This window comes from Marmota monax, unplaced genomic scaffold (genome assembly GCF_021218885.2).
Source record: "Marmota monax isolate L192 unplaced genomic scaffold, Marmota_monax_Labrador192_F-V1.1 WCK01_AAM20220418_F8-fsc00031, whole genome shotgun sequence".
Lineage (NCBI taxonomy): Eukaryota > Metazoa > Chordata > Mammalia > Rodentia > Sciuridae > Marmota > Marmota monax.
This window is the reverse complement of record NW_026695197.1, coordinates 5,399,375-5,426,788: the sequence shown is the minus strand read 5'-3', so window position 1 is coordinate 5,426,788 and position 27,414 is coordinate 5,399,375. Positions and strand designations below refer to the sequence as shown.

General features: G+C 34.4%; 1 protein-coding gene across 8 annotated transcripts in view; it reads left to right on the top strand.

Moving 5' to 3' along the window:
* Positions 1–27,414, top strand: part of Nol4 (nucleolar protein 4) — a 323,877-nt gene that overhangs the window by 239,911 nt on the left and 56,552 nt on the right. For all 8 annotated transcript variants that reach the window (XM_058573931.1, XM_058573933.1, XM_058573932.1 and 5 more), the window contains one exon: positions 13,031–13,144. In XM_058573931.1, coding sequence (XP_058429914.1) covers positions 13,031–13,144 — 114 coding nt within the window. The remainder of the gene's footprint in view (positions 1–13,030; positions 13,145–27,414) is intronic.

The window sequence follows — 27,414 nt, the reverse complement described above, 5'->3', positions numbered from 1 at the left end:
CACTTACTCAGTACGTGTATATGTACATAGAATTACAGAAAGTAATAAGGAAACATGTATGTCTGACTAATTATTTAGGAAAGCATAGCATGCTTTCTGATCATCATGGTGTGTTGAGGTGACAGTTTTGTGAAATGAGATGATTAAGTAGTAATGCAAGGTTTTATGTAACCAAAAGATCAAAACTTCAAAATGTGTGCCTTTGGGAGACACATATAAAGACCACAGAAACACAGGTCAAAATTTTAATGTTTTATGTATTGTTTCATTGTCACAGAGTGTGGGTAGGATTTTATGTCATTTTGAGTACTCATCCTTATCCAAAACAGATAGGAAAAGGCATGGCTAGTGAAGGTAGCAATTAAAACTAAATATTTCACATGAAATACTTTTGTGCCCATAATTTTTATTTTATCTATTTATTTCGGGAGTGCTCAAAATAAACCTAGAGATGCTCTACAACTGAGCTACTTCCCCTGTCTGTTTATTGTTTATTTTGAAACAGGGTCTCACTAAGTTACCCAGGCTGATCTTGAACTTGCAATCCTTTTGCCTCATCCTCACCAGTAGCTGGGATTAGGGTATGTGCCACCATGCCCAGCATTCCCATAAATTTTAAGTATAATATAAGGTAACAATCAGGACTGTCATTTAAAATAATTGAAACAACATTAAACAATAATATTTCCTTATGTAAAGTATGTGATTATTTTTAAATGCATATTATTCTGAAATATGTAACAAGGCAACGGAGTCTTTTGTATATCTCTAAAATGTGATTATAAAGTGTAGGCTTATTTAGGAGAGAATTATGAGTTGATAAAAAGAAAAAAATGGCAGCCAACAAGCTTAGCTCTTCCAGTTACTTAGATCTCTAAGGACAGAATACTAAACAGAGGGCAACACAGAAATATTAGATTATGTTTCCTGACTTTAAGAAATTCAAAACCAAATTTTCATGGAAGTGGTTTATCATCACAACCTGTCAGTAATATACTTGAGAATCTCAGCATTGACTTTGCTTTTCGGCATTGTTACAAACAAAAATCTATTTATATTTAATTATTCTACATTATCCCTAATAAATTTACATGCCAACACAAATACTTTTAATTGGCTTCACTGAATTCATATAAACATTGGAATATGCATTTATTCATTTTTATTTCACTGGGATTATGAAAACCTCACAGGTTTCAATTGCTTAAGCCCCAAAACTTTCTATGTCATGCTCAAAATAGTCTCTATAATGCATGAAGTGGAATAACTATATTATGATTCTTTTCTGCACATTTTCACCTATTTACTATTACCAGTCTCATCATACAGTCTTCAGTGTTGGGTGCAGAAGGGCATGCTTAGTGAAAAATAAATTTAATAAGTTTGATTCAGAGTACTCTCAGGGTTCTCAGTGGAGTGTAGGAACCCAATGAGTTAAGTAGCCATTAAATTAAACTCTAAATAAATACTGTGTATCAGATTGTTATTGATTCTATTGTGTGGCTTTTACTCTCAAATTACTTCAGCTACTTCTCTGAAGAATAATTGTTGATTATTTCAAATCAGAAATATCTTTCTCCAAAGTGCTTTGATCTTCAATTCAATAGCAGCTATAATAGAAAACATGGTAAAAACAAACCTCTATGAAGAAGGTAGGGTTGGACCCTACTGAGGATCCTCTGTGTTATGTGATACAATTTCTCTCATTTGTTTCCTAAATTTGAACAGAGACACTGCTACATATGTTTACTTGTATACTTGTATTTCTGTAACACTGAGAAATATTTAGGGGAGATATAGTATGAGAGATTTTCAGTCCATTTTTCCTCTTATATCCCAAATTTTGCCATTCTACCAAGTTGGACCAAGTAACCTAGATATTTGAATGCAAAAACCTCAGCTTCCTGAGAAATTACCCAGTTTTTATTATTATGTGATTGACCTTTTTATTTGCAGAAAAACTCATGAAAAATTTTATAAAATTTTGTCAAGGATATTGTCTAATAAACTATTAAATATTCACTGTGAAAGATCTCATTTTGGAAACTTCGTTAGAATTCAGTGCAATTAAAAAAAAATTCTTATGAGGAAATAGAGTAGTACTTTATTTCCATGAGGAAATAGGGTAGTGCTTTCATCTCTTCTTACTATCATCAGCAGTGTACAACTTAATATCTCCAATTCTGTGGCTCACTGCCAGGAAGTTCAAAAGCAAACTCTTTCCTATGCCCCTGTTTGTCTTTCAGTGGATATTTGTTTACTTATTTCCTTGGTGGATCTGATACCTACTTTAGAGAAAAAGGTGAGATATGAATTTTGAAAAACTAACAAAATGATATAATTCTAGAAACATTTGAAACATTGCTTTCATGTTAAAGAAATAGTATGTGTGTGTGTATATATATATGTATGTATGTATGTGTGTGTGTGTATATATATATATGTATGTATATATATATATATATATATACACACACACACACACACACACACACACACACACACACACTATTTCTCCCACCCCGGGGATTTGACTTCTCATATCATTTGTTTCTACCTATCTAATGGAGCTCAAAGTAGAGAAATCAGTTCTTGTTTTTAATACACAGCCTTCCTGATTCTGTAAGCATTGCAAAAGCCATGATGACAATTGCAATGCATCTTTTAGGAGACAAAGCTATTATAAAAATGAATTAAAGTGCTTCTTTAAACTGAAGATTTTATCAGAAGTATTCCCAGCCCTTCATAGAAGATTTTGACAGAAACTTTCTAATATGTGTGTAGCTATCATTAGCCACCGTATTCTTCATATAACATGACCACACTATGCAGGTTTTTCTCTTTGTGACCAATTAACTTAATTGATGCTAATTAGCAAACACATTTTATTTGAATTCCCCACCTGCTATTTGTATCAATTCTTGCACTCTCTTTTATAGTTGTCAGCTCCCATCCCCCAGATACCTTTACATCCCTTAAGCACTTTATTCATAATATGTCTCTTTAATCACATTCTATAATGCCCTCCTGAATAATTTTGACGTATAATGTTCTGATTCTTACAGCTCTTTCCTATTTTCAATGATCTGAATCTCTTATTTCATCTCATTCATTGTCACCATCGATATACCTTAGCTATAGTTGTCACTTGAAGAGCCATATAAAAACTTTGAGAATCATCTGAATTTCTCAGTTCTTTACAGAGGATGTGTCCTGGTATGGTCTTCTCTTCTTCCTGAGAAAATGTCCCCTCCATTTCAAGAAAACATTTGATCTTTTACTCCTACAACCTGAGTGTCTCATTCTTTGTCAGGTTTCTCAAAGGAGCGCCTCATGGATCACTTCTGTGACCACCAAATTCCTGTTAATCTGTCACATTCAGGTTCTGGTTCTCACTAATTGACCCAATTCTTATCAAGACCTCATGACTGGGGCTGGGGGTGTAGCTCAGAGGTAGAGTGCTCGCCTAGCATGCATGTGGCACTGGGTTCAATCCTCAGCACCACCTTAAAAAATAAAATAAAAATATTGTATCCACCTATAACTAAAAAATAAATAATAAAAAAAATCTCATGACTACCAAATCTAAGCACTACGTCCTCAACTCTAACACTTCCATTTGTGTGATACTCTTGTTCCTCTTGGTCCTCATTTGTCTTTCTTTTCTTTGGGGAAGTTCCTATGATTCTGTGCTTGGCCTACCACCCAAGTTGCAAACGTCTACTGACTATGCACAGTGCCCTGTGCTTACCTTAGAACACCAGATATCTAGCTACAGAGCTGTGGTATTTCATTCCAAATGCCAGCCAGGTGCTAAACCAGCACAGACTGTTCTCTATTACTCTGTTCTCTCCACTGAGGTTCCTCTTCATCTACTAAACTACCAGCACACCGCTCTGACTTGCTTATTCCTGTTAATAGCACCACTGTTGCCACTGGTTATAAACTGAGAACGAGATCCTACCACTCACTGAATTTTACTTATTCTTTCTTCACTTAATTTTCCAAATAAATCCTATAACTCCCAATTTTATCAGCTGTCTTTTTAGTTTTAACCCTTTGTCCCTCGTGTTCTTATATAATCTTTTGAACTCAACTGTCTACCTCCATCTTACTCTCCCTCCATATACACCTAAGCAGAGTCTAACTAGAATTTGTGAATCCTGAGGATTGTACAACTTGGGGCCTTCTTAAAACAGAAAATACAAAATTACAAGCCAAAAAATAGCTAGAAAAAAAATGGATGAGTATTCAAAGTTAGGAAACATACCACACAAAGATATTCTATAATCACGGAAGTGTTGAAGATTCAAATCCTTTTCTTTGGACATTTTTTAGACAATCTCAGATACACATAGGTGGGCTCCCTCAGTTTATATGAACTTCTCCTTCTTCCCTAGAATGCTGACAGCCTCCAGGAACTCCAGCACTCAGGAGACCCATCTAATTGAGGGACCCTGATGCCTCAATATCATTGTCTTTAGGATAAACCTGGCTTTGCTCCTGGAGTAATTGCCCTCTGTTCTGGCTTCAGTAGTGTGGAAATTCTCATTGCAAAAACAGATTCTTCCTTTGTAATATTTTACATTATGACCTTTTGAAACTGGGAGACTTAAGTTCAATTCCTGGCTTAGTTCAGTTGCTGTACAAGTTATGGAATGTTTCTGAGTCTCGATTTTTCTAAAGGAAAGGGCTATTGGGTTATTATGTTTAATGATGTGTATAAAATATTTAACATAAAATCTGTCACCTTTTTTCTAATATGTAAATTACTTTATTTGTATCTTAGTTTATTACAAAGTATTTGTGTTCCTTCTCTTAGTATGTTTTCTTTTGGTCCACAGATTTTCTCTTAGTACCCTTTAGTCATTATTTACTAACTGTATGAAACTAAAGAACAACTAAATTGTAAAGAATATAGCCAATATAATTGTCAGAGTTACTCATCATGGAGTCTTTCAATTTTAGTAAGATATTCGCCTGAACCTCATGGAATATCTTCCCCCATCCCACATGCACATACCCCATCTAGCTTCCCACTATGCACACAAACAATTCCTGAGTAAAAATATAACAATTTTCTTTTTCTTTCTTTGTTTTGTTTTTGTTTTTATTTTTGCAGTACTAGGATTGGACCCAGAGCCTCATGCATGCTAGGCCAGTGCTCTATCACTGAGCAACATCCCTAGCCCTAAAATATACAATTTTTTAAAAATACCTAACTAAGCTTGAAAGAAAGCAAAAGAATCTCCTGGTAACTTATAACCAGAGTTTTTAAATCCTTAGTTGGAATTGAGTAGCAAACATGAAAGATAGAAAAGGTAAATTCTGTTTGTGTCTACAAATAGAAATATGGGCTGAATGGCTACCTAATTTCAGAATACAGGGATTTTAGCTTGTGACTAGCGAAGAGCATAAACTGAGAACTTTATATAAAGCTGAGACCCTGGAAAGGCTGCTCCTCCATTAAAGGAGAGTTGAGAAACCTCCAACTCCATCTTCTAAAAGTCAGACTGGCAAGTGTTATAAGCACTGAAACTAAAACCTTACTAGATGGGCTAAATACAATGGAAGATTCAGCAAAGAGACAATAAACTGGAACACAGAAGTATGGAAATTACTCACAGGAAGGTAAAAGAGAAGGATAAAAGAATTTAAGATGGAGAATAATATAAAGATAAAGAGATCTAATAGGCATTCCAGAGGAGGAATGAGAACAAGAAGAAGGTAACATTGGAAAAGACGATGATGAAGAATTTTCAGAATTGATTGGACCATGAATCCTAAGGACAGAGAAAAAGACCAGGATTCAACACCATGAGTAAGACAAATCCATGCCAAGAAATGTCTTTGTAAAATTTCAGCAGAGCAGAGGAATTCTTAAATATACCAGGAAGAAACATCAGGTTACCTGAAACAGAAAAACTGTGAAACTAAACAATTTCCTGTCCTCATAATAGATGTCAGAATACCTTCTTGAAGAAGAAAGTCTTTAAATCTTTAGGAAATCCACTTTCAAGTTAGAATGCTGAGCTAAACTGTATGTTCCGAGCAAGGAGGAGACAAATGTTCCACTCACAGTCTGAAGCTGGACAAATGAAAATATACTCTAAGAAGAAGGAAATTGAACCCAGAAGGAAACAACAGAAATTAGCAATCTTGTTGAGCAAATGGAAGAAAAACACCCTGATTTTTTAGTTAGCCTATCTCAGTGTTTATCTGTGCTTTATCAAATTGTCAACTGGTATTCCTGATCTTCAATGTCCTTGTGGAGAAGGGTGGAGACAATCACCCTTGAAGATGAAAACCAACAGCACTTGAAATAGCAAATGTAAAATTTCTTACCTTGTGTATATGAAGAATATGATAAAATAGAATCTAATAGGACATGGAATTCCATATTTCCCTTTATTGGGAAATTCTGGCTATCTCAATCTGTCAAATGGAATCAAATATGTCTTTATCTATTTATACTGCACTTCCAGTTAAAAGCTACCTTAAATCTCTCTTTTTTCTGTGTGCAAACTGTACTTTGTGCTACATTTGTAGTTTTATTTATCCTGTCTTATATTCCTGTTATCTCTATACAAGCCTTAGCTACCTAAGTTACGTTCCCTGAGTACTATGCTTTTTAACTTGTTTGTCTCTGTATCACCCACAATGTCTTACACAATGCAAATGATTGCTCATGAAAGCTGCTCAATTCATGTTCAATACAACTGAATTAAAATTGTTGAATGAAAGACTGAGTGCATGGATAGATATTTACTAATGTTCTACTTTGGGATGAAAATTGGTTGGAAGATAAGCTATGTTTTATTGTGCATTATATGTTTTACAGTACCTTGCAATTGGTATTTCAGTTTTAAAAGTTACTGCTAACTTAAAATCTAACGTAACATTTTAAAACTTGAGAGAGGATTTTCTCCCAAAAGAAGACGGTTATATAACTTTTGATTATAGCTTTCCTTTTAACTCTCAAAGCACTGGATTTTAAATATTTTTAAATTTTTGGTGATTAGTGTATGAGTAATGATTGTAATTTCATGTATAGAATTGGAATAGATGTAGTTGAGGATAGAATAGTCTTAGTTTCACAAATAAACTATTAAGGTAACAAATACCATGTTCTACCATTAATCATATGATAATATGATTAATCACATGTTTTTTGGAATTGGGTGATATTTCCTAGTGGATATTCTAATTACAGATGACTTTGTTAAAAATGAAAGCCTGAAAGGAAGAGAAGGGGGACAGAAAATAGGAAAGACAGTGGAATGATTCTGACATAACTTTCCTGAGTTATGTATATAAATACACCACAGTGAATCCCCACATCATGTACAACCACAAGACTGGGATCCTAATTAGAATAAGATGTAATCCATGTTTGTATAAATATGTTAAAATATACTCTATTCTCATGTACATCTAAAAAGAACAACAACAAAAATAAATAAATAAAAGAAAGGATGAAGGAGCTACCGATATAGCTCAGGAGTAGATCACTCAGCGTATGCAAGGTCCTGGGTCTCATTCCCAGCACAATAAATAAATAAGTAATAAGTAAAAATGAAATCATTTGATTTTTTTCATAGAGTTGTTTCATACCTTGATCAGAGGTATTGTTATATGATATTAGCCAAACTGTGCTTCTAAGTGTCAATCAACCATAAGAGTTATTGATTTCTCAGGTTTTGTAAAAGATCATTATTCGTGGACAATAATATTAAAAAATAATGACAAGGCATAGACCACTAATTCATAAGTGAAGTACTTATAATCAAAGCCTGGATGAAGATTAATTAGCTTATATTCCACTTTTGTTAAAAACACACTTTCAAACTCCTTTTAAATTAGTCAAGGGAATTTTCTCTAGAAACTGGAAGTCCAAGGATTCACCCATAGCTCTCTCCATAGGCATAAAGGTCAGGGTTTTTCTGCTTTCTCATTTCTTTACTGTTTGTATCATGTATTGATTTACCTCTCTGAGGTCCTTCTGACCTGTGGGAAGTGTTGCCATCAGCAATTCTTAGCCTCTGTTTTAAAGCTCACAATCTAAGAACAATCCTCCTACTCCTTGTCTCAGCTCTGGTGAAAGGACATTGAATGGTCCTATTTAGATCAAGTGTTGACCTCTTGGGTCAGTCTCTGGGAACAAAGAGGTGAGTTCCCTTAATTGCTTAGGAGGCCAAGTCAGGACAGTGAGGTGCACTGCTTATCATTTCTGTCAAAACCATTCAGGATAGATTAAGGATGCTTCATTCTTTTAGACACCTCCACAACCCTTATTTAAAATTTTGGATTATCTGTGGTTCAGAACTCAGAAATTTTCAGATTTTAGGACATAATAGAGTACATATTCTGTTTATTTCACTCAGAATGGGGTCTGGGAAAACATCTCATATACAAATTACCTTAGCATTTCTGCAGTAACTATGTAAATATTTATATAAATTAGGAAAAAGACTAAGTATTTGGCATATTTTTGCCAACTGAGTTAACTCCCAGTTTTTGAAAATTACTTGAGTTTATATATTAGGATTCAGCATTGCTTATAAAAAGTTGTAAATCAATAATTAATATTCCTTATTGCAAGGGTATTAAACCCTCTGTGCTGGGCATTGCACTCACTTGTAAAGACAGCTCTGTTGGTAGAGACTGTTGCTATTTATCTCCCTATACTTGGCACAATTCCTGACACATGGATAGTGCTTACCAAATATATTTGTTGAATAAATAAATGAAGGAGGTAGTGACTTTGTGTATATTGCTTCCTGGAATCCTCTATGATGTAACATTATTTTTCCTATTCATTATTGCTCACTCAACCCAAGTTTTGTCATTTATATAAGTAAAAGTAATGATACCTTGCTGAATGACTTGGGCTCAGGGAGATTAAATCACAAACACTGTCACATACGTGGTAAAAGGCTGATTATAGAGTAATATCCAGGTTCCTCTCGCTTCTTTACTAACCTGTCTATTCTACTACTGTCTATGAATGAAGCTACCTGGTTAATAAAAGGGATCCTTTACAAGCTAAAACTTTCCACACAGCCTGTGTAATTATGTCTTTAGGCATAGGTACATCATTTGGGGGGAGATGGTGTATGCCTATCATTCATTGCAAAATTCTTAGTTATGTATTTTATAAAGTAAAAAGAGTAAGGAATAATCTCTTTTTTTTTCTTTTTTTTATGAAAAGGGGTACTGAATGCAGGGGGCATTTTTCCATCCCTTTCTTTCTTTTAAAACTTTTTTATACTTGTAAAAATCCTGCAGCATCTTTGTATAGACCAAGTTCAGAGAACCCTAAATTCATTTAATTTATAGTTTTCAGACCAAACAAACAAACAAACAAACAAAAAAAACCGAATAGCATGTTGGTGTGGTGACAAGTTTCACTGCATCTGTAAAGAAAGACACATTTATATTGTGCCAACAGCAATCACATCCTAAGTTCCAATTAAAATACGACTTTTTAAACTCCAGAAGCTGCATGTGACAGTTTAGCCATCTGTTGGATGAGACAACCATCACTGATTTGAGCCTAGATAATTATTATGATAAGAACTGTGCTTTGGAAAGTTCAACTCAGATCCCAGTGGAGAATGACTGTTAATTATGAAGAGATAATTAGTGAGGGCAGAATCTTATATCCAGGGAAAGAAATAGGTAACAAACCTTAATCTGGGTCTAGATCATGAAAAGTTTATAATTATGTACATTTTAATTATTATTTTAAATCCTCTTTTATGATATATATTAAATATATCAAATATTTTCTTTACCCTGATATCTTCCACCAGAGGAAGTATTGTTTTCCATAAACTATCTGTTGGATTTTTTTGCATTTGAGATTTCTGTCAAATGTTCTCATCTCCAGTTATTACATTGATGCTTTTGTTTTATAGCCACTCTTTGTGACATAAAAGGGAATCTTTAGCCCTTGTCTCTGGTGGAATCTGGTCATAGCCCTTAGCACATGATTTTGTGCCAGGAAGGCCCTGAAGTAGTGATAGTAGAATTAGAAACTATTAAATGTGGTGACAGAAAGAATCTAGATGATGATGGTTCTCAGACCCCATACTAAATAAAAATTTCAAACTTCTCTATGATTAAAAAAAATGGTTTATGAAGAGCAAAAGTGATAATTTCCTTTTCACTTTCTTGATATGAGCATTTTCAATTTAGGTAATGAATAAAAGCCAAATATGGATGAAACATAAGTCAATCCCTTTCATCTTGAGTATCTTTTGATTAGGTACAATGTCATTGAGCTTCCTGTATACTGGGGACCACTGACATTTATTATCAACTCATCAATTAGAAGAAAAGAGATTTTTAGTATGATTATCCCACCCATTTTGGACATGAAACTAAGCTTCATTTTACTTCATAACCAGAAATTTTCTTGCTACTTTTGGCTGTTCCAACATACAATCTTGAGAATTTTTATTGCAGCATTTAGAATTTGTAGCATAACTTAGAAAGTTACACTTTAATTTTTGTTATAAATGAAAAGTTTTAAAGAATTAATATGAACATAGAACAGTGGGATTAAGCACCTAAAGAGTGCTAGGGAGATTCTAATGTATTCTTTGTTTAAATGCAAAATGGAGTTAGTTGGAAAGGAATCCTCTTTAGGAATGTGTAGTAAGCTCACTGAGCTTCAGGGAGGCCTTAGTTGTAAAATGAGAACAATTCCTTAATATGGACTATTAGTTCCAACTTACCATCAGACTTATATATGAATCCAGGTATTTCCACAGGTATGTTAAAAACATTCCTTAGCTTTATATATTCCTAATTTGGAAGAGAGACACCTAATAAATAGAGAGAAATGGAGATAATAAGGAACAGAAGTATATATTTATGAGTGCTATATGGCTATCAATAACTGGAATACAAAAAGGGAGATTGCTGATATTTTATTTAGATATTAATTATATCCCTAGGACCAGATGAAGGATCTAATAATGTAGCTTATAAAAGTCTGAATTCTCCTCTGTGAATAATACTAACTACAATCAATTTTTTTTCATTTTTTAATAATGTAATGTTTTTATTCCCACTTTTCCTGTAACAGTTTTTTCTCAAAAAATGGTTCCATCAAGAAGAACATGTGGCTTAGGTTTAGGTTACAATGTTGAACCCAGCAGTGGTCATCTTTTCTTGAGACACTAATTTTTAGCTTAATAACTATATATTTAATATTGTTTAGCTTAATGTTTACATAATCCTGGACTAGACTACTTTATATTAATAAAGTACAGAAGGAAATGAAGAAGCAATGTATGTTTTTAAATTATACTTCTATCATTATTTGTCTCTCTCTATATATATATACACATACATACACACATACATATATACATACATATATACATATATAGAGAGACACAATATCTTTATTCATTATTTTTATGTGGTGCTGAGGATTGAACCCAGTGCCTCACACATGGAAGGCAAGTGCTCGACTACTGAGCTACAACCCCAGCCCATGTGACAATATTTTTAGTTTTATTTAATTTGAACTTCTTAACTGTTCCCAAGATACAGTCCTGGCCTTTTGATTTCCTTCTGAAACTGCTTCTGCTGCATGCTTTCTGCCATTTCAGGGGCTTCTCTCTCCATTTGGCAAAAAATGCCTTTAGACCAACCTATTGCTCTATTGTCACAGTGGCCCAGCCTTCCTTTTGGATATCTCACAAGGTTAGCAGACCGAGGATCCTGCACCTTTCTTGGCCTTTACCTGCACAGGCTACAGGGTTTTGCAGAAACACTGTCTGAATGTAGCTGTTCTAGAATATTATTTGAGACCTAAGATGCATGGTTAAATCAGCTAAAACATGTTTTAAATGCCAGAGTTAGTAAAATAAAACATGTGCAAGAAAGAGACATATGTGTTCCTTCCCCCCCCCCCCAAAAAAAAAAAACTAATTTAAAGAGTCTTAATTAGTTCAGAGACTTCTAATGAATGGTATCCCTACATATTTTGGACCAATGCTTTGAAAACCCTATGATCGCATGCCACTGTCCATGCTAGATTCCTCAAAGATACTTTTATTTTGTAATTTTAAATTATTTTACTCTCTCATGTCATTTAATTTTCATGTCATTTTTTATCAATCATTTGCTTATCTTAATTAAAAATGTTCTATATCATTAACTACTTCATCTTTCAGTTAGATGATTTTGCATGTAATTATGGGGAAAAAGAATGAAAATTTTTCTGTGATTATCACAAATGATATGGAGAGTCGCAAACAATTTATAGTTAATTAGGAGCTTAGTTGGGGGATTAATTAAATTTCTCTGTTGGTCTGTGTAGAAGATGGGTTTCCAACATATACGATTAAATTATTAATATAAACTCATATTTTATATATAAAATAAAACATGCTTTTACACGCACTGGCAAATAATCTCGCATCTAAATAAACATCAAACTTTTGGCACAGGGAAATTGCTCTAGGACTGGCTTTTTAGTTTGTATTTAAACAAGATTATTTTTAAAGTATTTTAATCACATCAATTGTGTCACAGCTTAAACTGTAAATATTCACAATCTTCACATGGAAATTATGTGACATGGTGTGAGTTTCTGTTAGCTTTTTCAACTGTGTTTCAGCCCTGTCATTTGTTTTTGTTTTGCTTATTTTGCTGTGCATTGTCATATGTTATGAAAGAATTATAGGACTTGTTTTATTTGCAAAATCCAGTGGGCCATTTTGCCACTGTCTGTTCAAACTCCAGCTTAATGGCCCTGACTGAATACGTGTGTCAATGGAGCCACAGGAATGAATGATGGATCTGTGTAGTAACTCTAGCTTTAACCTCTAACTAGCTTTCATTTATCATCTTTACAATTCCCATTTCCTCTCTCTATTCAAATAAAGTCAGTTGAAATGAATGGATACTCCGGCACATGTTGATGGTTCTCTTCTGAAGATAGCATTGTTCCGTTTTCATGATACTGTTAATAATTTTTTCGTATTTCTTTTTTCTCTCTTTTTTTTAGTCTCGACCTATTCCTTCCCACCTTACTTCAGCAGTTGCAGAGAGTATCTTGGCTTCAGCCTGTGAGAGTGAGAGTAGAAATGCTGCTAAGAGGATGCGTCTGGATAAACAACAGGTACTGCGGAGTCTGGGGTGTCCGGTGTGCACCAGCTCCATGGCAAATGCTATTCATTTATGTAGAAGTGCAGACACTCCTGAATAGGTCTGATGTGCACAGAGTTAGCAGTTTTATGTCATTGTGAATCTGAACTTGAAAAATGCCAAGCTCATGGGATCGGTGGTGACCAACTAAACTTATTTTCTGAATGAAAAAAAAGACAACGGTGAAACTGAGTTAGAATTCTGTTTACTATTCAGTTTGAAGGCCAATTGCTTGGTAAGAGACTCTGATCATTTATAGGATTTCTTTTTACCTCATCATTTATCCTTAATTTTGAAAGAAAATGAGCCTTTAATTTCCTCTGGTCTTCTGCCAAATGCCAATATATTATGCTGAGGGTGGTAAATATGCAAAATAATATTGATAGACTGGAAAGCCATCAAATGGGAATGTAATGTAATGGAAATCCATGTCTTGGGCTTAGTCTCTCGCTAATTAATCATTTATTATATACCCTTACATATCCTCTCTGCCTCTTTTCCAAGGGTATATAGTTTATGAAGTGTGGATGTTTATATTTTTGGTGGATTTTTTGGTGAATACTCAATTGTCCCTTTAGTTTGTGTGTGTCTGTCTAAATTTTTTGTCTCTGTAATGCTTTTCTTGTTCTAGCTGCCTTTCTTATCTATCCATATAGAGAACTAAATTTAATATATTAAATGCTATGATCAAAGTTTGCTGTATTCTGGTTTCTGATTATTTTTACAACAAATGAACTAGGGTGCTTCATATTTCTGATGGACGTTAAGATGAATAGAGACTAAATTAAGTTAGTTCAGTTTCATTTTTTCCTATAAACCTGTGGGTTTCAAATCAAAAGGGAAGTTTTTCCATTCCAAGCTTAGAATATTTTAAAATATTTCAGGATGGCATCATATTTGATGCGTTTATTATTATTAAAATATCATATGCTCACTCTGAATACTGCAAAAGATGAAGCCTTTGTTGAATTAAAAATACAAAATGAGCCTTGCCTAAAATGTAAGAATGCCAATATTGAATTTATTAATCATGCCACCAGTATTTATTCACAGGTACATATCCTCAGTTGAGAAGTTTATCGTTATAATATCTATAAAATTTATCTTAAACTGAGTTTCCAAAATATACACAATACCATTAACATAGTGATTTAAGATTGCATGTTTTATTATGTTTAGCAAAATAAACCAAACTCAGAAGTCAAGGGTTAAATGTTTTTCTCTCACATGTGGAAGCTGGAGAGGAAAAAAAGGAAAGAAAAGTAGGGGGTGGTGTCTCATGAAAATCAAGGAGAACAGTAGAGTAGAGGGAAGGGACCAGGATCAGGGGAGATGGGAGCATAAGGGGAAATCATGGGGAATTATATTGGTCAAATTATATTGCTATAATGTGTGCATATATGAATATTTAACAACAAATCCCACCATTCTGTACAACTATAAAGAACAAATAAAAAATATGGGGGGAAAAAGATTCCACAATCTAGGCTAAATGCCCCCCATTTTTATCTTCATGTCTACCATTACTAATTGTGTGGACTTCAGCAATATATGCTAGTTCTGTGTTCTTTGGTTTCTTCGTATAAAAGAAATCTATGGTAACTATACTGATCTCGGAGTTGTGATGAGAACCATAAATGACAGACTCATGTTATGTACTTGACATTGTGCCTGGCACACAGTAAGCATCAAGAAACTAAGCTTAGAATACTATAATGTCTAGCTGCTTTGTCACTGTGTTAGTATCAATAAAACTAGAAAGACGCATTAATGGTGCTATCTCTGATAGACGAGTTTTGAAGTCAGACTTAAGTCCATTTGAGAAAACATCTTAGTTCTAGAAATTGAAATGGAATTCTGGAATTGAAAGGGCCCTCCTGATTATCATCTAGACAATATTCCATCTGGTTTACACTCTAGAATATCCTTGATTAATATCAATCATGTATAGAACTGCACTGAGAGGTAAGTGATAGATCCGTGTTACATATTATCTAGAGCATCACTGAACAAGATCCCCCAAAGCTGGTTATCCAAATATTAGTGAATACTAATATTTGGCCCATCAATTAACTACTATAGCCCTAATCTGTAAAATAGGCAAGACAAATACCTGATTTATGAAGTTATTGTGAATATTTGGTAAGTTTCAATGCATGTGAAAGAATAGCATATTTAATACATTTACATATTGTTAAAGATCTATTTGCTATTTGCTTGAGTACCTGAAGTAGTAAACACTTAACACTGAACTATAACTAGCAAAACAAGTTTTGCCTGGATGACAGATTTTAAAAGGTTACAAACTTACCAGATTGCTTCACTTCATCTGGAGAATGGATTATGCACTGTGAACACTGGTTTAGTGCTTATAATTAGTTTTTCAAAAAAATATATGATTGAGTTGTTTGTTCTCTTATTGTCTAATTTTTTGAGTTCTTTGTATACTCTGAATATTAGGGCTCTATCTGAAGTGTGAGGAGTAAGGATTTATTCCCAGGGTGTAGGCTCCCTATTTACCTCTCTTATTGTTTCTTTTGATGAGAAAAAACTTTTTACTTTGAGTAAGTCCCATTTGTTGATTCTAGTTATTAACTTTTGTGCTATGGGTGTCCTATTGAGGAATTTGGAGCCCGACCCCACCGAATGTAGATCGTAGCCAACTTTTTCTTCTATCAGACTGCGCGTCTCTGATTTGATATCAAGCTCCTTGATCCATTTTGAATTCACTTTTGTGCATGGCGAGAGAAAGGGATTCAGTTTCATTTTGTTGCATATGGATTTCCAGTTTTCCCAGCACCATTTGTTGAAGATGCTATCCTTCCTCCATTGCATGCTTTTAGCCCCTTTATCAAATATAAGATAGTTGTAGTTTTGTGGATTGGTTTCTGTGTCCTCTATTCTGTACCATTGGTCCACACGCCTGTTTTGGTACCAGTACCATGCTGTTTTTGTTACTATTGCTCTGTAGTATAGTTTGAAGTCTGGTATCGCTATACCGCCTGATTCACACTTCCTGCTTAGCATTGTTTTTGCTATTCTAGGTCGTTTATTTTTCCATATGAATTTCATGATTGCTTTCTCTATTTCTACAAGAAATGCCATTGGGATTTTGATTGGCATTGCATTAAACCTATAGAGAACTTTTGGTAATATCGCCATTTTGATGATGTTAGTTCTGCCTATCCATGAACAGGGTCATCTTCTAAGATCTTCTTCTATTTCTCTCTTTAGGGTTCTGTAGTTTTCATTGTATAAGTCTTTCACCTCTTTTGTTAGGTTGATTCCCAAGTATTTTATTGTTTTTTGAAGATATTGTGAATGGAGTGGTTGTCCTCATTTCCATTTCAGAGGATTTGTCGCTGATATACAGGAATGCCTTTGATTTATGCGTGTTGATTTTATATCCTGCCACTTTGCTGAATTCATTTATTAGCTCTAATAGTTTCTTTGTAGAGCCTTTTGGGTCTGCTAGGTATAGAATCATATCATCTGCAAATAGTGATAATTTAAGTTCTTCTTTTCCTATTTTGATGCCTTTAATTTCTTTCGTCTGTCTAATTGCTCTGGCCAGTGTTTCGAGAACTATGTTGAAGAGAAGTGGAGAGAGAGGGCATCCCTGTCTTGTTCCAGATTTTAGAGGGAATGCCTTCAGTTTTTCTCCATTCAGAATGATGCTAGCCTGAGGCCTAGCATAGATTGCTTTTACAATATTGAGGTATGTTCCTGTTATCCCTAGTTTTTCTAGAGTTTTGAACATAAAGGGATGCTGTACTTTGTCGAATGCTTTTTCCGCATCTATCGAGATGATCATATGGTTCTTATTTTTAAGTCTATTGATGTGGTGAATAACATTTATTGATTTCCGTATATTGAACCAGCCTTGCATCCCAGGGATGAATCCTACTTGATCATGGTGTACAATTTTTTTGATATGTTTTTGTATCCGATTCGCCAGAATTTTATTGAGGATTTTTGCATCTAGGTTCATTAGAGATATTGGTCTGAAGTTTTCTTTCTTTGAAGTGTCTTTGTCTGGTTTAGGTATCAGGGTGATGTTGGCCTCGTAGAATGAATTTGGAAGTTCTCCCTCCTTTTCTATTTCCTGAAGTAGCTTGAAAAGTATTGGTATTAGTTCTTCTTTAAAGGTTTTGTAAAATTCTGCTGTATACCCATCCGGTCCAAATGGGCCAAGGACCTGAACAGACACTTCTCAGAGGAGGACATACAGTCAATCAACAAGTACATGAAAAAATGCTCAACATCTCTAGCTGTCAGAGAAATGCAAATCAAAACCACCCTAAGATACCATCTCACTCCAGTAAGATTGGCAGCCATTAGGAAGTCAAACAACAACAAGTGCTGGCGAGGATGTGGGGAAAAGGGTACACTTGTACATTGCTGGTGGGACTGCAGATTGGTGCAGCCAATTTGGAAAGCAGTATGGAGATTTCTTGGAAAGCTGGGAATGGAGCCACCATTTGACCCAGCTATTCCCCTTCTTGGTCTATTCCCTAAAGACCTAAAAAGAGCATGCTACAGGGACACTGCTACATCGATGTTCATAGCAGCACAGTTCACAATAGCAAGACTGTGGAACCAACCTAGATGCCCTTCAATAGACGAATGGATAAAAAAAATGTGGCATTTATACACAATGGAGTATTACTCTGCATTAAAAAATGACAAAATCATAGAATTCACAGGGAAATGGATGGCATTAGAGCAGATTATGCTAAGTGAAGCTAGCCAATCCCTAAAAAACAAATTCCAAATGTCTTCTTTGATATAAGGAGAGTAACTAAGATCAGAGTAGGGACGAAGAGCAGGAGAAGATTAACATTTAACAGGGATGAGAGGTGGGAGGGAAAGGGAGAGAGAAGGGAAATTGCATGGTAATGGAAGGAGACCCTCAGGGTTATACAGTGGAGGGGGTAGAGAGAGAGGAGGGGAGGGGAGGGGAGAGGTGGGGAGGGGGGAGGGGGGAGGATGGGAAAGGCAGGGGAGCACAACAGACACTAGTATGGCAATATGTAAATCAATGGATGTGTAACTGATGTGATTCTGCAATCTGTGTATGGGGTGAAGGTGGGAGTTCATAACCCACTTGAATCAAAGTGTGGAATATGATATGTCAAGAAATTTGTAATGTTTTGAACAACCCACAATAAAAAATTAAAAAAAAAAATATATATATATATATAGTATTTATTCTTACTACCAGTTCTGTAGATTTCCTTTGGGATACCATCCAGAGCCTTCTACCATGTGATTCTGCCTCCCACTAGAGCATGGAGTTGGTAGGAGCCCTCTTGAGCTTGAATCCAAACCTTTGTCAACACAGTAATGAACAATGAGCTCATGCTTTCTGTATGCACTCTTAGCTCAACTCAGAATTCTTAGCATTTTCCAGTGATCCAGATATTCTTCATTGAACTCTGACTTTCTATAGTGCATAAAAGTTCAAAAACTGGACGGTTAAGATTTGTTCTTTGTTAAGTCACACATCTGACCCCTTACTGCCAGTGGTTAGCCACATGGAGAGCTATAATTATGTAAGTCCTTCAGATTTTATGAAGCTTGATGAATTAATTGGATTTTATAAAGCTCTTTGAGCTATGAACATGAAAGGTGTTATGGATGTGTTAAATACTTTATTTCTAATGTCCATTTTGCACTAAAATCCAGAGGAAGCTTTTATTATGCAGCCCCAGCCCCGAAGCAAGCCAGTGGCAAGGACAAGAGTCGACTGCTTCATCAGAAGTCAGATTTCACAGAACTGAGGTCACTCCCTCATGCATTCTAGAATATATTCTGCATTTCTTTTAACATGAAAATCTGGAATTTTTGTATCATCTAAAAAATTCTTCCTTCCTTTGACAATTCAAAGCCAGACTTCACTTTCTATGACTTTTCTCCAATTTGGGGACAGGGATCCCTTCTCTGTAAGTTTATTATTTAGACATTATTTCTTTTTTCTTGTATCTTTAAAAACAAAGATGTCTCATTGTTCTTGGTTTTAATTCATGTGGAGAAGCAGAGGCAGAACATAAGAGAGATTAGAACCAGATACTTGATGACAGTTTATGGCCTGTATGTATAATTTTTGCTGTTTTTGAGGGTGACACATTTCATTTATAAGGTGGATGACTGATTAAGATAGAAAGTTGCTGAAGAACACAGGGCTTCCTTGGCTTCCGTCACCTGTTCTTTCAGTTAAATTAGTTTGCCGTTCTACATGAGAGATCGAGTAAACTAAGGGTCAAGGGCTTCCCCAGCAGCAGCCCGGCAGACACTGCCCTTGAAGAACAAAGCAGTTTGTGCTTGGTGACAGTTTTTGCAATGACTAGGACAGATGGGAAATCAATGGTTGACTATGATGTGACATCTTTGACTATTGAAAAGATCACAGTGGGGGAAAGGGGAAGTCACATGTCGGTTACCTGTGATACAATAAAAGATGAGGAAGTAGAAAAATAAAATACTCAAAACTGATGCATCCTTGAGTTGAAGGAAGGAAGGAAGGGAGGGAGGGAGGGAGGGAGGGAGGGAAGAAGGAGCCACTGGAAAATCTGCATGAACCTATTGGACTAGGATTTAAAATATTTAGTAAGCCCATGGTTCCCTGCTATTTTTTTCTTCAATAGTGATAAATTCACAGCAATATGGACCTCTTCATGATTTTTCCTTTGTTATGCTAGGGCAATAATAAATGGGCATATTACTAAAAGAAAGTAATTGTGGTTACAACAGTTGAAAAGGTAGCCACATGAACATGGTAACAGTTTTGATAGACTTTTTATTTTGTCATGGATAAATTTGGAAACTATATAAAACACTGAGTTCAACACAGACTTTTTGAGTAAGGCAACTTTTCTTTCACATTACTGTAGTTGTGTGTCCTTCTGGTGACATTTATAAACTTTAACAAATACCCCACCAAAAGTAAAATTTTTCCATAGGATCTTATTCTTAAATATAAGCATTAGAATAGCACCCGAGCTATGATTTGAAACCTATTTTCTATGGCCTGTCAGCCCACGTCTCTCTGCCTACCTATTCTTTTATTTTTTTAGTTTTTACTGGTGCGTTGTAATTATGCATAATAGTGGCATTCGTTGTGATATTTAACATGAAGTGGTCAATTTCATTCCCCAGCACCACCCCATTCCCTTCCCTCCTCCCTCACGCTAATCCCCTTTCTTGATTTTATTGTTCTTATTTCCTCTTCTTGGTCATTCTCAGTTTTTTATTCTACTTCTAGAATTTTCCTTTCTTATGTACAAAATATTTTGGAGAAAAATCTATATCTTTTGAGCCTTTCAACATTTTCCAACATGCCTCTTTCATTCACAGGACAAAATATACCAGAAAAGAAAAATCAAGCACTTTTGAGGGTAATTCTTGAAATGGATCCTATTTCCTGTGTAATCTGTATCATTTTAAACTGTACAGGATAGGATATGCTTCACTAGCCCTCTCATTCAAAGGGTAAAAGGGATAGCATGTTAGTTACCCTTAATACATCGATGCTTTCATTGATAAGAATATTAATAATACTACCATCAGAAACATTTATGGATGTAAGATCATATGAGACATTTTACAAGGCTTTTAAAGATATAATTGCTATGATTTTTATAGAAGTTTGGAAATGTAGAACATTTAAATAAATCTTCCAAGGGTACAGGGGTCACTCAGGATGGAGCTCCACTTTGACCCAGTCCTCTTGCTTTTTAAAATCCTACTTACTTTTACATTTTAAGTATCTTTTTAATCATATAAGATTAGTTTTGTTAATTTGAATAATAAATAGCATATTAAAACAAAACAAAACAAAAATCTTACTGGTCATTCTACCACCTGGTTTTATGGCAGAATTTCTTCTAATATTTTGGGGGATAAAAAAATCTTTCTTTTTAAAAAAGCAAATTAATATTATATTGTATCCTTCCATTTCACTTAATTTATGAGTAATTACTCTATCAACAGGAATTTTATAAATATTTTTATAAAACTCTAAATATTCTACCTTTTTTGTAAATTATAAGTGCAAATTCTGCTTTTTATCATACTTTGCATGTGAAAGGATACCCTGTCTATCATTTTTAAAATAAGCTTTGAGAAAGTGGAATTACAGGGTCAAAGAACAGCAAGATTTCTAAGTCTAAAAGTCCATGCACTCACTCTCTACCCTTTCTCTATAAAACAAGGATTTTAGCGATATATTCTTATTACAGCTTGGTTTAACTTCTAGGACTCTTACCTTTAAGAGCATTTTGTAACTCTTATCAAAAAACATTTCTCTTTTGTTTGTATTTATAGTGCATTGTAGTTATACATAATAGTAGGGTTAATTCTCATAAATGCATATAACAAAGTTTTCTCCATTCTTATCCCCAGTAGAATCCCTTTAATAATAATCACTTTGAAAAGTCCACATTTAAAACTGAAGTGCAATTTATATTTAATATAAGTTATGTATGCTCACATGAAAATATAATTTTTTAAATTTTCTTTCTTCTTTTTTTTTTTTAGAGAGAGAAAGAGAATCTTTTTTGTAGACAGACACAACACAATGCCTTTATTTTTATGTGGTGCTGAGAATTGAACCCAGGTCCCGTGCATGCTAGGCGAGCGCTCTATGGTGAGCCACAATCCCAGCCCCAATTTTTTAAAATATTAACATAAATAATATATTAGATGAAAGTAACATAAAAATGTATATTAATAAGGGGATACAGTGACACTAAAAGATGTAAAGACGTCACCAGACGCTTGCAGCTGTATGTCACATCTAAGAGTATGCAGCAGCTGAACTCTCCCCTGATATATCTATGTCATGGCAACTCATAGTGGTTGGTGACACAACTTCTCAGTGGTGAGAAAATGTTGGTGAAGTTCCAAGTGAAATAATACGGTATTCCCTGGATTCATGTGGTATTCCTGAAATAATTCCATACAGTTGTAAAAACAGGCATAAAAACTTTGTTTATAGCTAAACTAAAGTTAAACCTATTCCTAGAAAGCTATCTAGTCAAATTTTTAAAAATTCACGTGGGAACAAGTAGTCATGGAACATGTTAGGCTTTTAGTAAACTCATCCCTTACCTAGTTAATACAAGTAGCGCCTGCTATGTAATTCCCTCATATCCTCAGGGGTAGGTAACACTATCTATGAGAAGTATTGCTATGGGCATAATTATCTAGGATTTGAATGAAACAACGAGAATTGTAAATTCTCAGATGGATTTCTAGACAGTGAATTCTTTCAACTCAGTTACTCTCTCTCTCACTTTTGTTTTGTTTTGGTACTGGGAATTGAACTCAGGGGTGCTCCACTTCTAAGGTAGATCCTCAGCCTCCATTTTTTTTTTTTTTTTTTTTTTGAGACAGGATCTACTAATTGCAAGACTTGCCTTGAACTTATGCTCCTCCTGCCTCATTTTGAAGAGAATGAATCTGAGACTCAAACCCCCCAATTTTTCAGTAGGTTTTATGCTCACGTCAGTGAATTTTTCTTTCTTCTATCTTTTCCTTTTGATTTTGTTTTTGAATTTTCCAAAGTTTAAGAAGAAAAAAAATGTACAATATAAGATAAAAATAGCTCAATGAGGCCCATTGGTTTAATTGTATCATTGTTTTTTTGCAAGGATGAGCTGATTAGATATCAATAGTCAGGTCAATTATGCCCTCAGACAAGGAAGTGATATATCTGACCTTAATTCCAGTTTTATTATTGAAGTTCAATTCCATTTTATATTTATCAATTAACTATTTTGAATACCTCCTAACACATATTTATATCTTTTCATATTTGGAATTCATCACAAATTAAATTTCCTGGTATGATATTTACAGGAGAGAGATTATGAAATCCAGACCTTTGCTATAAATAGAATGACACAAATGGTCAGGTCTAAGAATCTCCAAAAAGTTATGCTTTCATCAGTTCTAATCTCCCCAAATTTGCTGTTTGTACAAAAGCTTGGGAGGCTGTGTACTTGGTTGCTTTTCCTTTTCAGTGATGGATTTGTGCTGAACAATCTGTATATTCTCACGGTCTCTCAAGTGTTGGCAGTGTTTAGTAAGGCATCACCTTCTGAAAGAACACAGAGTTTTTTTCTTATATGGATAATGGCTGACACCATTATCAATGTATAACCTTATCAGATCTTCTCAAAGTGTAATCTTAAGCTCATAAGTACAAAGTGGTGGACGAATTAGCAAACCAATTGAGTCAACAGATTGATGACAAACATTCTCAGTATGGAGAGCTTGCCACCTTACCTCCATTAGATCAGAACAGACTCTCCAAATGGTTACAATCATATATTTATGTTGAAAACTACAGAAATAGTACCTATCTGTTCCATTAAAATTTTGGAAACATATAAAAATTTATATAAATATGAAAACTAAAGAAAAGCAAGGATATGTGTGTATACATACATATAAATAAAAACACTTTACAGATGGATCAAGTATCACTTATAGATGATTTTAAAACATATTTATCATTCTGATTTTAAAACTTGAGCTCATGGTATGCATTACATAATACCTGGGAAACCTGGTTAAAATACTTTTACTGGAATTTTGTATCAGCTCATCAAAGAAAAACATTTGGCCAGAATTCTGTTGTTGTTTTATGAGCAGACTAATTGTTTTGTGAATTTGAATGCCTTAGCATTAACTCAGTTGATTCAATTCAATATGAAATAATTTCTGTTGTATTCTTGAAAGATAACTTTTTAATGGCAACTTTTTTAAACAATATTTTTTAGTTGTCAGTGGACCTTTATTTTATTTATATGTGGTGCTGAGAATTGGACACAGTGCTCACATATGCTAGGTAAGTGTTCTACCACTGATCCATAATCATAGCCCTAATGGCAACTTTTTTAAACTTTCTTTTTTTTCCCATGGTTTTTGAACTGTGATAGGTATTTCCTTACATATTTCATTATCTGTATCAGTGAGTAATGTGATTAATAGAAAATGTATTCTAAACACCTCAATGATTTGTTTATTTGACACATATATATTTAGCAGTCATTATGATGGACGTTTTACTCAGTACAGATACTAACAAAACATGTAAAGTGGAGTGAGAGTTTTACTGAGATTTACTAAGTGCCAGATTTATTTGCATGTACTCATTGCTTTGTCATATTGAATTCTGACAATCTCATTTCTGAGCAGGTATTTTTATTCTCACTTTTCACATGGATAAGACATATTATCTTTCTTCAGTAAGCTCACATTCTATCAAAAATAAGTAAAATTAGCATAGTACATGAAGTTATAAAGCTGTGCTGGGGAGTGTGCTACAAAGCCTTCCTGTCCAATCCTGAGGGCTTCCCAGAGGGGGCTCTATTTGAGCCAGATCTCGAAAAATGAAGGGGACTTTCGTAGGCCATAAAGCTAGGTAATGCTATTTGAGATATTTGGAGCATTTCCAAAGAAGGAAGGCTCTTAAGTACCCAAAACAGCAGTTTTCTGTGAGGGAAACTTGGGATTCTTGCTAAGAAATGAAAGAGCATTAAATTTTAAGGTATAAATTAGATTGTGCAGGGCTTCTGTATGCCTTGTGAAATTATGTGGAATTAAGTTCCACCTGCTGGAAAAGAATGACAAAGGAGAATGGTGTGCCCAATTTCTGGGAGTTTCAGAAACCAGTGGACCAGAAGGTGTGGTTGAAATTATAGGAAAGGTGAGGTCCTTGAACAGAAAGGAGTCACTTTCCTGCTACTTATAATTTCAAGTTTCCTATTTAAATGCAACACTATGGACAGTTGAACATGTACCTAAATATAATTATGAAGATTAACTGCTACAAAATAATCATATAGTTACAGAGTATTTCTAAGCTAAACATGAGTGATTTGGGAATACCTATTCTTCCATACCAAAACATTAGCTCAGCTAATTAAAAATCACAGCTTTATGTATATCAATATTTTTAGCCCACATAAATGCATACAAATTACTATACTGTTTTAAAGACATCTTACAACATCTCAGAAAAAAAACCCAGACATTACAATTTTTATTAATCAATGAAATTTCAGCTCTTTTTCCAAATAATTAAAAATAAAGTCACGTCTGTTCAAAGTTTTTCATCAGTTCACATATTTTTCTAACAGAAGGAACTATCAATGTATGTCTAACCAGTGATGTGGTGACATCATTGTCTTGTCCTGCGGTAGTACCGTGTGACACCCAAATGACTTCCCTCTTTCATGGATGGGAAATCTGAAACTGAGAAACTGTTTCTTTGGAGTGACTTCTCTGGTTTCTCTGGAAGCAAGCCACAATTTCCGAATCTTTTGGGTTTCTCTGACTCATTCTACTTTACTGTTTGATTTTTCTAGTTTCATTGAGAATTCTCCCATATTTATGTAGGAAATGATTTTTTAAAACTTTAGGTTTTAAAAATCTTTGGCTTATGATATTATTAATTTCAAGAGGATAAATGGTGAGGTGTGAGTAGGTGGCTTGAATCCAGACAGAGAAATTCAACGTGGTATGTGTGCCAAAAAAGGGAAACATATGGTTTACGGAGTTCTCCGTGAAGACAGCATCTTTGCGAATATTATTTTAAAACCAATTATTTTTAGGCTTAGCAGATAAATGCAGCATCTGACATATTAAGTTTATGCCATATATATTCATTTCTATAATTTATTTCTCATAATTTGTTCATTCCTTATTCTGGCCTTTCTCTCTCATCTATCCACTTTAAAAACCATTAGTTACTGTGAACCAATAATATTTTGTGTATTGGGGAAATTGAACCAGAGTCACATACTTAGTTAGATAATAAAACAGTTGACAAGTTAGGTGACGTTTGCTGAAAAAAGGGATTTATGATGTTTAGCATAACTATTGGGTTCAACACAATGAGACCAGTGGCCTTGGGAGACACATAGTTGTTATCTCACTGTGGGAAATAAGCATTTCTGCATAGCTGGGTATTTCTGGTGAGCTAGAAATTAGCCCTGATTAAAAATGATTTTTACTTTTGTTTCTGGTAAGAGATTTTCTAAAATGTAATCAATGTATTTTCAGTTCACAACAAAAGTATAACCCTACCTTAAACCGTAATGGTGAATTTGACTACTAATCCTACTAGTGACACAGAGCTTTAAGTGTGGCTCAGATGATGCAGGACAGGTGGTGGTACAGGAGAACCTATGAAATCTGTTCTATTGAAAATCTTCCTGGTCAGGTTGACTGGCTTCCTGGCTGGTTTAGATTTTCCTCATAATGGGGAGAAGGTAGTCTGACTGATCTTTGCTGCTCAACTTTTCTGAAATGATCAATTCATTATAAGTTCCCAAAGTTTCCACCTTCAGAATGAAAGTCCATCTTTGCTGTGTTCTCAGTGTCCTGTGCCTTGTCAACAATATTTTAGAAAAAAAAAATGTGTATTTTTGGCTCCAACAATCTAGTGACTGCTAGATGTCTACAGAATGGCCTGTATTTGTTTTTATTCACATCCTGTTTATGAGATGCAAGGATGATGCCTTCTCACTATTTAGGAGCTTATACAAAGCTATTTTCTAATAGTTGATACCTGCACCTTCATCAAGAAATAAACTATGCTTATATGGAACAAAACCTAAGTCATGTTTATTGTTAAGTTCCTTTTAATTGTTCTGCCTTGAACACCAGTTAGCATCCAAATAACATTTTAGATGATGGTTAAATTTAAAGTCCAGTGAAATTCTTACATTAAGATCAAATCACTTCTTCAGTATCATTTTATTTCTTATTGTAGATTTTCTTGGTTTTTTTATTTAAGAAAACAGTACATTCTAGCAGCAGGAAACTCTCAGCACATGGCAGAATTGGTCAATTTTTTCATCTCTGAATTTTGTGGTTAGCCTCTTGTTCCCAAGTGCTCTATAAAAATCTAAGTGCCACTTAACAGAAATTATGGTTCTGAATTCTGGATAGAGGCCAGAAAGCAAAAGTACAAAAAGAGGTAATGATGATAACTATAAACTTAAGTACTAGAATAATAATAATAATAGTAATAATTATACTAACAACAATAATAATAAATTAAATTTATTTTATAAAAGAATCATGTCTTCAGAAATTCGTTTTCAGCTTAGGTTTTTCTTCCTTCCATCCTTCCGTCCTTCCTTCCTTCTTTCTTCAGGGATTTTTTTTTCTATGTTACTAGAAACAATTTCCCTTTAAAAGGGAGAGAAAAAATCAACATGGTACCAA